Raw genomic sequence first — 10,290 nt, 5'->3', positions numbered from 1 at the left:
AGCATGGAATGTGTGTCCAGAGGACTGTTGCTTATGGCATTACATAAAATATTTGTAAGATTAAGAGTAAATATCTTGCCAAGAATTGCTTCAGGACACTAAAATTGGACTACTGTCATTAGTGAGGCTGAGTCCAGGCAGGCAAGAGAAATGCCCTTTACCCATGTCATCTTGCAGTCACAGCATAGATGACAATATGTAAAGAGAAGGCCTGTGTTGCTGTGGGATGGCATATGTAACAGTAATATTTTGCATTATTTTAATCTATCTTTTATCACTGAATTATTTATTCATCTTGTCAGTATGTTACAGGTTTTCTGATATTTGCAAGTCTATTTCCAGCCTATGATGGGAGTCACAGACTTTCCTTTCTTTAGTAAGCAACCGCTCAGCAACTCATTTTGCAGCCATGTTTTTAAAAAAAAACAGACTGAAAAAAGACAGAACAAGTGAACCAACCAGAGCCCTGAAAGCTGTTGCTAATATACCAACTACCTGCTCACAAAAAACAGAACTGTTTCTGCCAGGTAGTGTGGAACAAGGAAATTATATCAAACTCAAATTTTAAGCCTTAACAGAAAATCATTGACTTTCTTTTGCTTTTCTCTGTTGGGCACCATTGTTTATACTACATATAGTTGGACAGGTTATGCATGTGTGGATTAAACAGAACATACTCTTCCTGGTTTGTCCTGTGACAGGGGAGTCAACCCCAGATTTCCTTAGTATCTCTTGGATGTGAGACACGGTACCTTTGAAATGAAACTGCTGGTGCTGGCAGAGACACAGAAGTCAGTGGAGATGACTGCAGATGTGACAGCAGAGCTAAAGATGGCTCTGCTGGCCATCATGATTTTCAGCTGATTCACTAGCAACTGAATCACTTCCACAAAATTATTCTGTTGGTCTTGGCTGAGGAGTTTGTCCACAGTTTGCATGCAGTACAGTCTAATCCCCTACCAACCTCTGAGTAACCAAAGAGGCAGATCTTGCAGATTCTCTTACAAAACTTTTCATCTTTTTCTTCTGGTGATCTAGTGTTCTCCATGTGTTTATGAATCCTGGACAGTGGTGGTGGTTCAATGGACTTAGAAGTTCCTGCTAAGAAAATCAAAAAGTGTATTATATTTGGAAAACTAATAGGATTCTCCTACATTTTCTGTGTTAGAGTGAGTTTGAAATCTATATTTCTACCATTTTTGAGTTTTATGAACTTGCTTATTGCCCTATAAAAAACATATCTATTTCTTGAAATGAATATCTGAGTGGGAATGGAAAGGAAGAATGGTTGCCACCACACCAGGTGGCAGAGCCAGGATCTGTATTTTTAAACAAAGCTGTCAGACTAGAGTTTCAGGAGGTAAATCCAGCTGGCAGAACAGATTTGAGTGTTCTTTGCCTGACTTCCAAGTGTCCAGGGAGTAGTATATAAACTTTACAACTGCTAAGTATCTCTTGGTGTGTCTGGGCTGGCAGATGTGCTTATCACTGGAAGTCATCATTGCACTGTATGGAAGGGAGAGGAAGGGAGAGGAAAAAGAGTTTTCATCAAGAAATGCTACATTGCCCATGGGAAGTATGTCAGATCTGATGTCTTCCCTCACCCACTAAAATGGTGTTTCCTTGTTCTCTTTGGCATTGGGCAAAGCTTTTATTCAAATTAGTTTAAAAACTTTATTTTGATATCAGTATGAACAAATTTCTAAAATTAGCAAATTTCTAAAATAAGCAAATTTCTAAAATTTTTAATGTCGTTGCTAACCCTGCATTTTTTTCATGGAATCTTGTGAAAAATGGTTATAGACACAGTTGGGAAGGATAGACAGTTACCCATTTAAATCTTTGTCTTCAGGTTCTATCCTGTGCTCTGGGATAAGAAGATGAGGAAGAAAAAAGGTGGCTTAAGGATACAACTTCTGTTAGTTAAAGCAAGACGGGTCTCATCAATATAGACTGTATTTGTCATAGCCCATAATTTTCTCCTTCCTAAGTCTCCCCAAACATAATAAGGTACAGGTGGCACTTACCATAGCAAGGGTCCTGACGTTCTCTTTCTTCAGGTTGCTTATTGTGCACATTTTAAAGGGCTCTTGAGGTGCCTCTGAGTTCATTCAGCCATGCAGATTTATTGTGGGTTTGGTTCCAGTCTGATCTCAAGACTCTGTCATGGTCTCTTCTGCAAATGACTCCTTGCCCCTATTTTCAGCCTAAAAATCATACTGCTGTCATGAAAGACAGAGCTGTCTGTTTGCAAGGACGGCAGTGGTAGAGTCTATTAGAGAAGGACCTATACAAAATGTATTTCTGGGCCTGCAACACTGTCCCTGACTTTTAGCACAAATCTTTAGATAATTGTGCATGAAAGTACAGCATTTGTCTCTACTTGCATCTGGATGGTCTTGGGGCTTGGTATTTTTAGTGCTACTTCTACTAAATCATAATCTTATGTTTTAGCACAGGGGGGTATGTCAATAGCATGCTTACTTTCTCTACTGTTGGCAGAGACTAAATAATAAGAAAGTTTAAACCAGACTTCTTGGACAATGAAGGACTTAGGGCCCTGAGAAGGAATATATATGGTCAGAAAGCCTCTAGTGAGGAAATGTGGTATTAAGCCTGGAAGACTAAGGTATAGGTAAACAGAGGTATTAATGGCAGGCTGCCCAAACGCTATCTTCACTCTATCCATTGGGTGAGTAGGAGAACAAGGGACAACTTACTGTGTGCTCTGTTTCAAAGTGCCTTGAATACAGCTTGCATTCAGGCCACCCATGCCATCCCATGCCATCCCATCCATCATCTGTCTGTGCCCTCACCCCAACAGTTTTCTATTTGAAGCAATGAAGAAAGCAAGGTTTGCTCAACATGGATGGTGAACCAGTCGGTAGTTTAACCTCTCTAATGATTTCCAAATTTATTCCTTTACAAGCCATGAAAAGTTAGTGGAAACTCTGCTCTTCATGTGAACTGAAATCTTGGCGCTCTGTATTGAGCCACTAACAATTTTTTCTCATCTGCTTTAGAATTTCAGTCAATCCCTGCAGAGGGCAGTAATGATATTTTTCTCACTGAGCACAGACATAGACTGCAAGTTTTTATTACTTTTTTTTTCGTGTAAATCACACACTGGGTAAGATGAGTAAGTACTCTGAAGCAATACTAACTGTCTTTGTTGGGTGTGCACATGCTACGTCTTACTCATATGACTGGAGTATAATAATAACCAAGATCTGAGATGATCTAGATGTATGCACCTTCTTGATAAACCAAATATTTTGGTCATGCAATTTCATTTTTTGTATTATTCTGGCTAAGTAGGGAGGCACTTCTGTGAAGCTAAATGGCCAATAAGGAACGGAAATCCAAATTGCATATCTAACGGTCCACTTGTTCTTTAAATCTTTGAAATGAGATGTGTGTTGTTCCAAAAGTTCCCTCTTTGAAATCAATAGTCTACTTGCAGCATTCAGCATCACTCGACATGGATGACTGTGTTGTGCCATATATTACAAAAAGGAATCTTTTAGTTGCGGATTTTAACAGATTAGATATCGTGGATGTTAGTAGAAAATAAATCTGATTACTAAGCTTAACAGCTGTTTAATTCACAAAATTATGTGACTAAGTTTTGTTTTTTGAGTCAGATTATCACTGCCAGTTCTAGCTGGATTACAGTACACTCAAACTTGATATATTTGTCATTTAGTTGCCTGGGACATCAACTTGCAAAGAAATTATAGGTTAATTCAGATGATATAAAGCAATGTCATAGGAAAGAGATTTCCAACTAATTATTATTTTTACACCGGAGGCAATATCTCCTGTGACGATTCATGACTTTAGCAAAAGATGAGATGAATTCTTTTCAAAAAGTTGGAGTACATTTGACAAGAATACCTACCTACACAATGTCATGATGGGTGCAGCTAGTAATGTATAATTACTTAAAAGTGTTGTCAGAGTACACTTGATAGGGTTCACATTTAGGTGTGACAAATACTTTTAAATATACTTCACTGGTTATAAAAATACTTATGAAGTATTTTTTTTTTTTTTGCAGCTCAAGTACCACTCACTACAGCAGTTCAGGAGCTGATTATAATTCTGACAGGCATTTTCATCAGTACAGCATTCAACAGAGAAGATGGTTAAACAAAAAACTAGCTAAGGTCTTCTGGTCTTTGGAGTGCAGAACCCTCCATTTATACATTGCTTCCTTGCCCTTGAGAATCACACTAACTCACTTAAAATCTGGGCCTTGTTAAAATTTCATTTGCCCCTCCACAACCTTACATGTACTCTTAGAAACCCATAAGAGCATTTTCTGAATAATTGGCTGAAGCACCCTTTTATCCTTCAGTTTAACTGTGAAAAAGATATCAATCCATATTCATAAACATGGACCAACTGTATTGGTCCATGTATGTATGAGTGTGTGGTGTACGAGTAGATAAAAACCAGTCATTTTTGTTGCCTCATTTTAGTGACACAAATCACAAGAGATATGAATGCAATTTTCTCTGTTATCACACAGAATAAGGGCATAAATTTCCAAATTTATCAATCCTGAGAATTACTGAGAAAGTAACTGGCTGAAAACAGGTACTCTCGGCCTTAACTTTAGTCATGCAGTTCCCTTCTATAGTTTGCCTTGATGGTGAATGACAACCGCTGGCAGGTATTTACCATCATAATTATTTGTTTTTTTTTATTTCCTTCTGGTTTTGCTCAAAACATTGTAAAAGCCATAAATATTAGATGGCCTTGACAACTTCACAGTAGCGAAAGCAAAAAAATTGCACAAAGAAGTTCAGAACGACATCAGATCAGGAAATGATGTAATGACCTGCTTTAGAAAAAATACACTTTATGTGTACAAATTTAAAAGCATAGCTATTTGTATTTTTGCTTCATCTGAATAATTGTGCATATGAACTGATTCCCATTATTACTTTTGACAGATTTTTAAAGTACTGAGATTTTATAGAATTTAGTATGGAAAATAAAACTGGAAATTTACATGAAATGCTGAGGAAAGAAAATGTACTTTGAAAAATTCATGTATAAGTACAAATACTTACCTTTGTGTTTGGGTGGCATAACTGTTATCATATGCCTCATAGCTTGGTTCGTCATATTCACCTCCATATCCATCATCATATCCCTAAGGGAAAAACAGAACGCCACAGCTTAGAAGAGAGATAAATCAAAGTATATTATCAACTTGTAATTTGTGTCAACATATACATACTATGCTTGCCCCGTATTATGTAAAACATGCAGCCTACTGATGAGATTTGTGATTTGTGAAAAACAACATGTACATTGCAAGGGTAAAAAAAAATTCATTATTCACTTAATAACTTGCCTTATTCATTGATAAACTGTGGTGTCCAAACCACAGTGCTTCAGTGGGATCTATGTAGAATACTGATGAATGATAATAAAAACAATGATTTCTTATTTTTTATATAAACGGTTTGATAAATACCTATAGATGAAATGCAAAAATGGCAGGAAAAACATATTGACTGTAAAACATTATTAAGAATTTTATTGTGATAGGATCATAATCTCCAGTGTATTTAACACTCCCCCAACCTGTGAGAAAAAAATTTGTGCATGTTTGTGAAGGAAGCAATGGATTATAATTTTTTATAAATATGTTACAGTAAGCACTTTTTCCTTCATTGAGCATCCCACTCTCTTTAAAGGCATGCTTTTCTGTGACAAGTTAATGAAGACTTTAATGCAGATTTCTCCCATCTTACTTAGGGCTCCTAACTGAAGGGCTCAGACAAATGCTCTGTCTGCCTAAGCTAGAGAAACACAAGTAACTTCAGAAGGTAGTTCAGCTCATCTAATGCCTGTATCTTCTACTGAGGGTGCAGTGGGCAATTATGATCTGTTGTAGCTGCCTCTGAACCAAGGAGTGCACAGGAACCAGAAAATAAAAAAAAAATATTTAATCCAGTGGATAACTTTTGATATGCTCTTTTCATAGAACAGAGTAGGCAAAAAAATGCTGCATGGAAACAGTTTTTTCTCTCTAAATTTTGGGAGCCAGTATTTTTAGTTAAATAGAAACCAAACATTTTGTAGTCACAATAAAAATTTCCTGTTATAGGAAGTGCCAAAGGAAATAGAGGGCTTAAAAATCTTTGACTCAATATTAATTACACCAGAAGGCAATTTGTTGTTTTTTTTTTACTTGCAACCTATGTAAAGTTTAGCTAGCTTGGGCTAGAAGGGACAGCATGAGGCAGCTCCAAAATAACAGCAGCCCAATAACAATTACTCTGGTACAATATCATAACCACACAAAGTACAGAATCAGTTTGTTAATTCATTATTTCTGGTAATTAAACTCTGTAATGGTATCGAACTAAACTTCACTGGTACACCTATTTTAAGTAAAACATAAAATGAGGATATATTCAGTTATGTCTGATCAGGTCAAGCACATTAAATATACTTCTCCTTGTGGTCTCTCACCCAGCAGTGAGGGTGAGTGTGGATTCCAGGTGGGAGGTTTTCACCCTTGAGGGGTGCTGCGTTTCCTAAAAGAAGGACAGGACTTTGGATGGTGACTACTTCTTAGGCATTCACATCAGTTTGCAGTAAGGGAAAGCTTTTCTTGAGGAAGAGGGAGAGTCCTGTTTTGGGGAACAGCCTTTCCCAGAATTTGAAGTGTTCAAAAACCTCATCTTCCATTTTAGGTGGAAGCTCATCAGTTTGACTTGCCTTCATTAATATAAACTCAGAGCAAAAAGTACAGTTAAACACCTATCCCTGCAGACTACAGCAACATATTTAACGTCATTCAGCTAAATACACAATCTTGCTTCTGGGGACAGGATAAGAGAAACAATGAACCACAGAAGATAGATGTTAGTCACATTGATCAGTATGCTACTGGGTGAGATCCTGCTATTGTGAAGATGAGGGTGATGCAAATTCCTGTATAAAGCTGAGTAGCTAGAGGAAAGACATTTCAGCATGCTTACGCACCACATGAGAGAACAGGAAGGGCAACAATTACGAATTAGTTTTCTCAGTTTCTTGATGCCTGAGGTGGATTAATGTTCAGCAACAGCAGGGCAGAGAACACTTGTTAATATCTGACATTTCTGTGGGTTCATGTTACAGATTGTAACAGCCTCCCTGAAGGCTCAGAGCGGGTCAATACAGTGCAAATGGTTCAAGTGGAATGGTTGGAAAACAAAAGAAAAATGCATAATGTATCTATAATAAAGAAAAAATACTTTCTGGATTATGTTTTCTTATTTGTGTTCACCTGTATCAGAATTATCTTCTAATACTACAGGTGAACTATTTCTGCAAAGTACATACTAGCTTTTTTTTTTTCTTTGACACCCTTGTCCCAAAGAAGCCTTTAGGCATCTAGAATTGAGATCCAAAACAGCTTTCACATCCTTGAAGTGCCTCAAACTTCTCTTTAACCTTCATCTCCCCAGAACCTACAACTTTAATGTTTGAAAGTATTTCTTCCATGCACATTTTGAGAGATGAAATACTCAGGTCTCATGTAGATCCTGTTAAGATCCAGAAGCTACAAATTTGAGGATGTTCAAATTCACATATTCTACACTCTGTGTGTGGTGAGGAGAGTGCTTCCAAGAGCAGTTCTCTATAAATCCTGAGACCATAACCCAGGATGCCCTCTCCAAATGCATTGCAATCTTTTAATTCGCAATAGAGTCAGACTCCTTCATGCACTCTCTAGGTCTGTTAGTTCTCTTATTAAAGCCAAACCAACCAACCATATTAAACTGATAAACACTCTGTATACGTATGCTGATAGGAACAGAGCTGTCCTCTTAGACAATCTAAGTTACTAGTGCTATATCACCACTTCACTGAAGGAAAAAGGATTGATTACCCACACTGCAGTTTTTTGAATGTGACTTTCTTCTTCTGTAATTTCTATAATTTCATTTATTTCACCAGAAATCTTCACATGTGTTTAACAAACCATCCACCCTGTAAACTGTAATTCCTTTTAATTGAGGTCTGTGCTTTTCAAGCAGAAATCTCAGGTAAAGTGACTTTGGACATGATCTGATCCATGTCTGCCACTGGAGAATCCACCTCCACTCTCATCAGACTATTAGAATTGTATACAAAGTTGATAGGGTCAAGCCACCTGGTTTCAGTGGAAGGGAGGAAAGCACTTCCCTAAATCTTCACAATTCTTTGAAGAGGTCAATGAGAGCATAGACAGGCAGGACCTGAGGAGAAACAGGTTCCTCTGAACCTTTGAAGTTACTGATGAGGTTTAATTTTCAAGGCTACCCAAGAGGTTGGGGTTGGTTGCCTGGGAAGACTTTTCCTCTGTGAGGAGACTTTTTACACATGGTAGCTGCCACCACTCAGAAGAAAAAATCTTACTGGAATGAACTGAAGAATATGAAACAAGAGGAACTGCTAGAAATAGTCAAACTGATAGCCATTTCTAGGGTAGGATTTTATGCCAAGGTATTTTTATCTCAGGTATTTCTAATTAAAATATCTTTCTGAAACATATGAAAAAGACCTCTTTACTTTGTGTCAGGGGAAAGGAAAGTGAGTCTTTCAATGACTAGGATTTGCTCTGGCCTTACAGTGCTACATCCTTAACCAAAGATAAAGGAACAGAAAGGCTAACAATGTTTATTAAAAAATCTGGATGATTTTTAGGGGGTTTGGTATAGTTTAGAATTAAAAAAGAATAAATAATGAAAAAGGAAAATATTAAAATATAGCTAAATTAAAAAAAAAAATAAAGTGAAAATGAACATATTTAAGTATCACAGCAGCCTTATCAGAAGGGCGCCTACAAGGATGCTGGAGAGGGACTCTTCATTAGGGACTATAGTGATAGGACAAGGGGTAATGGGTTCAAACTCAAACAGGGGAAGTTTAGACTGGATATAAGGAAGAAGTTCTTTACTGTTAGGGTGGTGAGGCACTGGAATGGGTTGCCCAAAGAAGTGGTAAATGCATCATCCCTGGCAGTGTTTAAGGCCAGGCTGGACAGAGCCTTGGGTGACATGGTCTAGTTTGAGGCATCCCTGCCCATGGCAGGGGGGGTGAAACTAGTTGATGGACCTTTGCAACCCAAACCATTCTGTGATTCTATGATTTACGAGTCTTTGCCTACAATGTGAAGACAGGAAAAACTCTCTGAAGAATCCCAGAATAGCACATAAACTTAGCATTTTTGAACACTCACTTCAGGAGCAAATACACACTATTCTATCACTGATAAAAAGAAATTGTAGTCAGGGAAAAAAGGGATGTAGAAGAATAAAAGGGACATAATTGGAAAAAAAGCTTATATTCTACTACCTGAGAAAATGTTAAGTATCAATTTGATTCAATGCCCAAGGCATCATTGAGAAAGATTTATTTCTTTAGATTTACTCAAATCCTCTCCGAGTTTCAGATGCTGAAACAAATATTAGATACACAAACAAAATAAATATCATCAGTAACAAGGGTATCATAACCTAATGCAAACCGATCTCTTTAAACATGAATTTCCTACTTCACACAATAACAGCCCACACTCAAATGCAGCAAGTTTAAATCACCTCTTCTCTGAATAGCCTTGGAAAATAGAATTTTCACAGCATGCTCTGAAAAATGGTAGGCTTCCACTCTGGGAAACCTAGGATGAAATAATTCTAATAGTTCTAATGAAAAGTCACAATATTTTATGTATGCCTTGGTAATACTTGATAAAATACTTTGTAAGGAAGTAAAAACTATTTTTATATATATAAGATAGCCCAAATCCTTCTAAAGTAGCTAACTGCAAAATATCTAGACTTTTTTATTAAAAAAAAAAAAAAGCAAATCACAAATAACAGTAAGTCATAGTAAATTGAGTTATACAACTCTATTTGGCAAAGTACAAGAAAAATGTCTGCAGCCAGAGAACCAGGGTAACCTTTCTCAATAGCTACACCCCGCTGTACACAAAAATTAGTACTATACCTCAGAGAAGGTGAGGGTATAAAAATCTACCCCTATCTGCAACTCTAAGTAAACCCAGTTGTTTCCCAGTAAAAGGAGTCTTTGTAGTCTCCACTATTTCCTTTTCCTTCACTCTCTTTTCTGTTGTGACTTGTCCACATCTGTATTTTCTCACACGTTCTTACCACTTTAGTTTAGAAGGCTAAAAGCCAGTTACCTACCACTAACCTAGCAAGGAATTCCCATAAGAATCATAGGGTAGAAATAAAACATTTTTAGAGGGTAATTCATCCCACATACTTTTGACAC

The 10,290-nt window shown here is 37.2% G+C and overlaps 1 protein-coding gene across 12 annotated transcripts in view; it reads right to left on the bottom strand.

Moving 5' to 3' along the window:
• KHDRBS2 (KH RNA binding domain containing, signal transduction associated 2) overlaps positions 1-10,290 on the bottom strand; it is a 363,971-nt gene that overhangs the window by 62,082 nt on the left and 291,599 nt on the right. For 8 of the 12 annotated variants that reach the window (XR_009966189.1, XR_009966187.1, XR_009966191.1 and 5 more), the window contains exon 7: positions 5,082-5,164. Coding sequence is in view for 2 of the 12 variants with exons in the window: in XM_062626121.1 (XP_062482105.1) it covers positions 5,082-5,164 (83 nt within the window). In the remaining 10 variants the exon portion in view is untranslated. Of the gene's footprint in view, positions 1-964; positions 1,102-1,741; positions 2,223-5,081; positions 5,165-10,290 lie in introns of those variants that run through there. The other 4 variants (XR_009966194.1, XR_009966196.1, XR_009966195.1 and 1 more) reach the window with 3 other exon arrangements.

Source organism: Pezoporus occidentalis, unplaced genomic scaffold (genome assembly GCF_034315485.1).
Source record: "Pezoporus occidentalis ecotype Australia unplaced genomic scaffold, CSIRO_AGI_Poc_V1 ctg29, whole genome shotgun sequence".
Classification (NCBI taxonomy): domain Eukaryota; kingdom Metazoa; phylum Chordata; class Aves; order Psittaciformes; family Psittacidae; genus Pezoporus; species Pezoporus occidentalis.
This window is presented reverse-complemented; position numbering and strand designations above follow the sequence as displayed.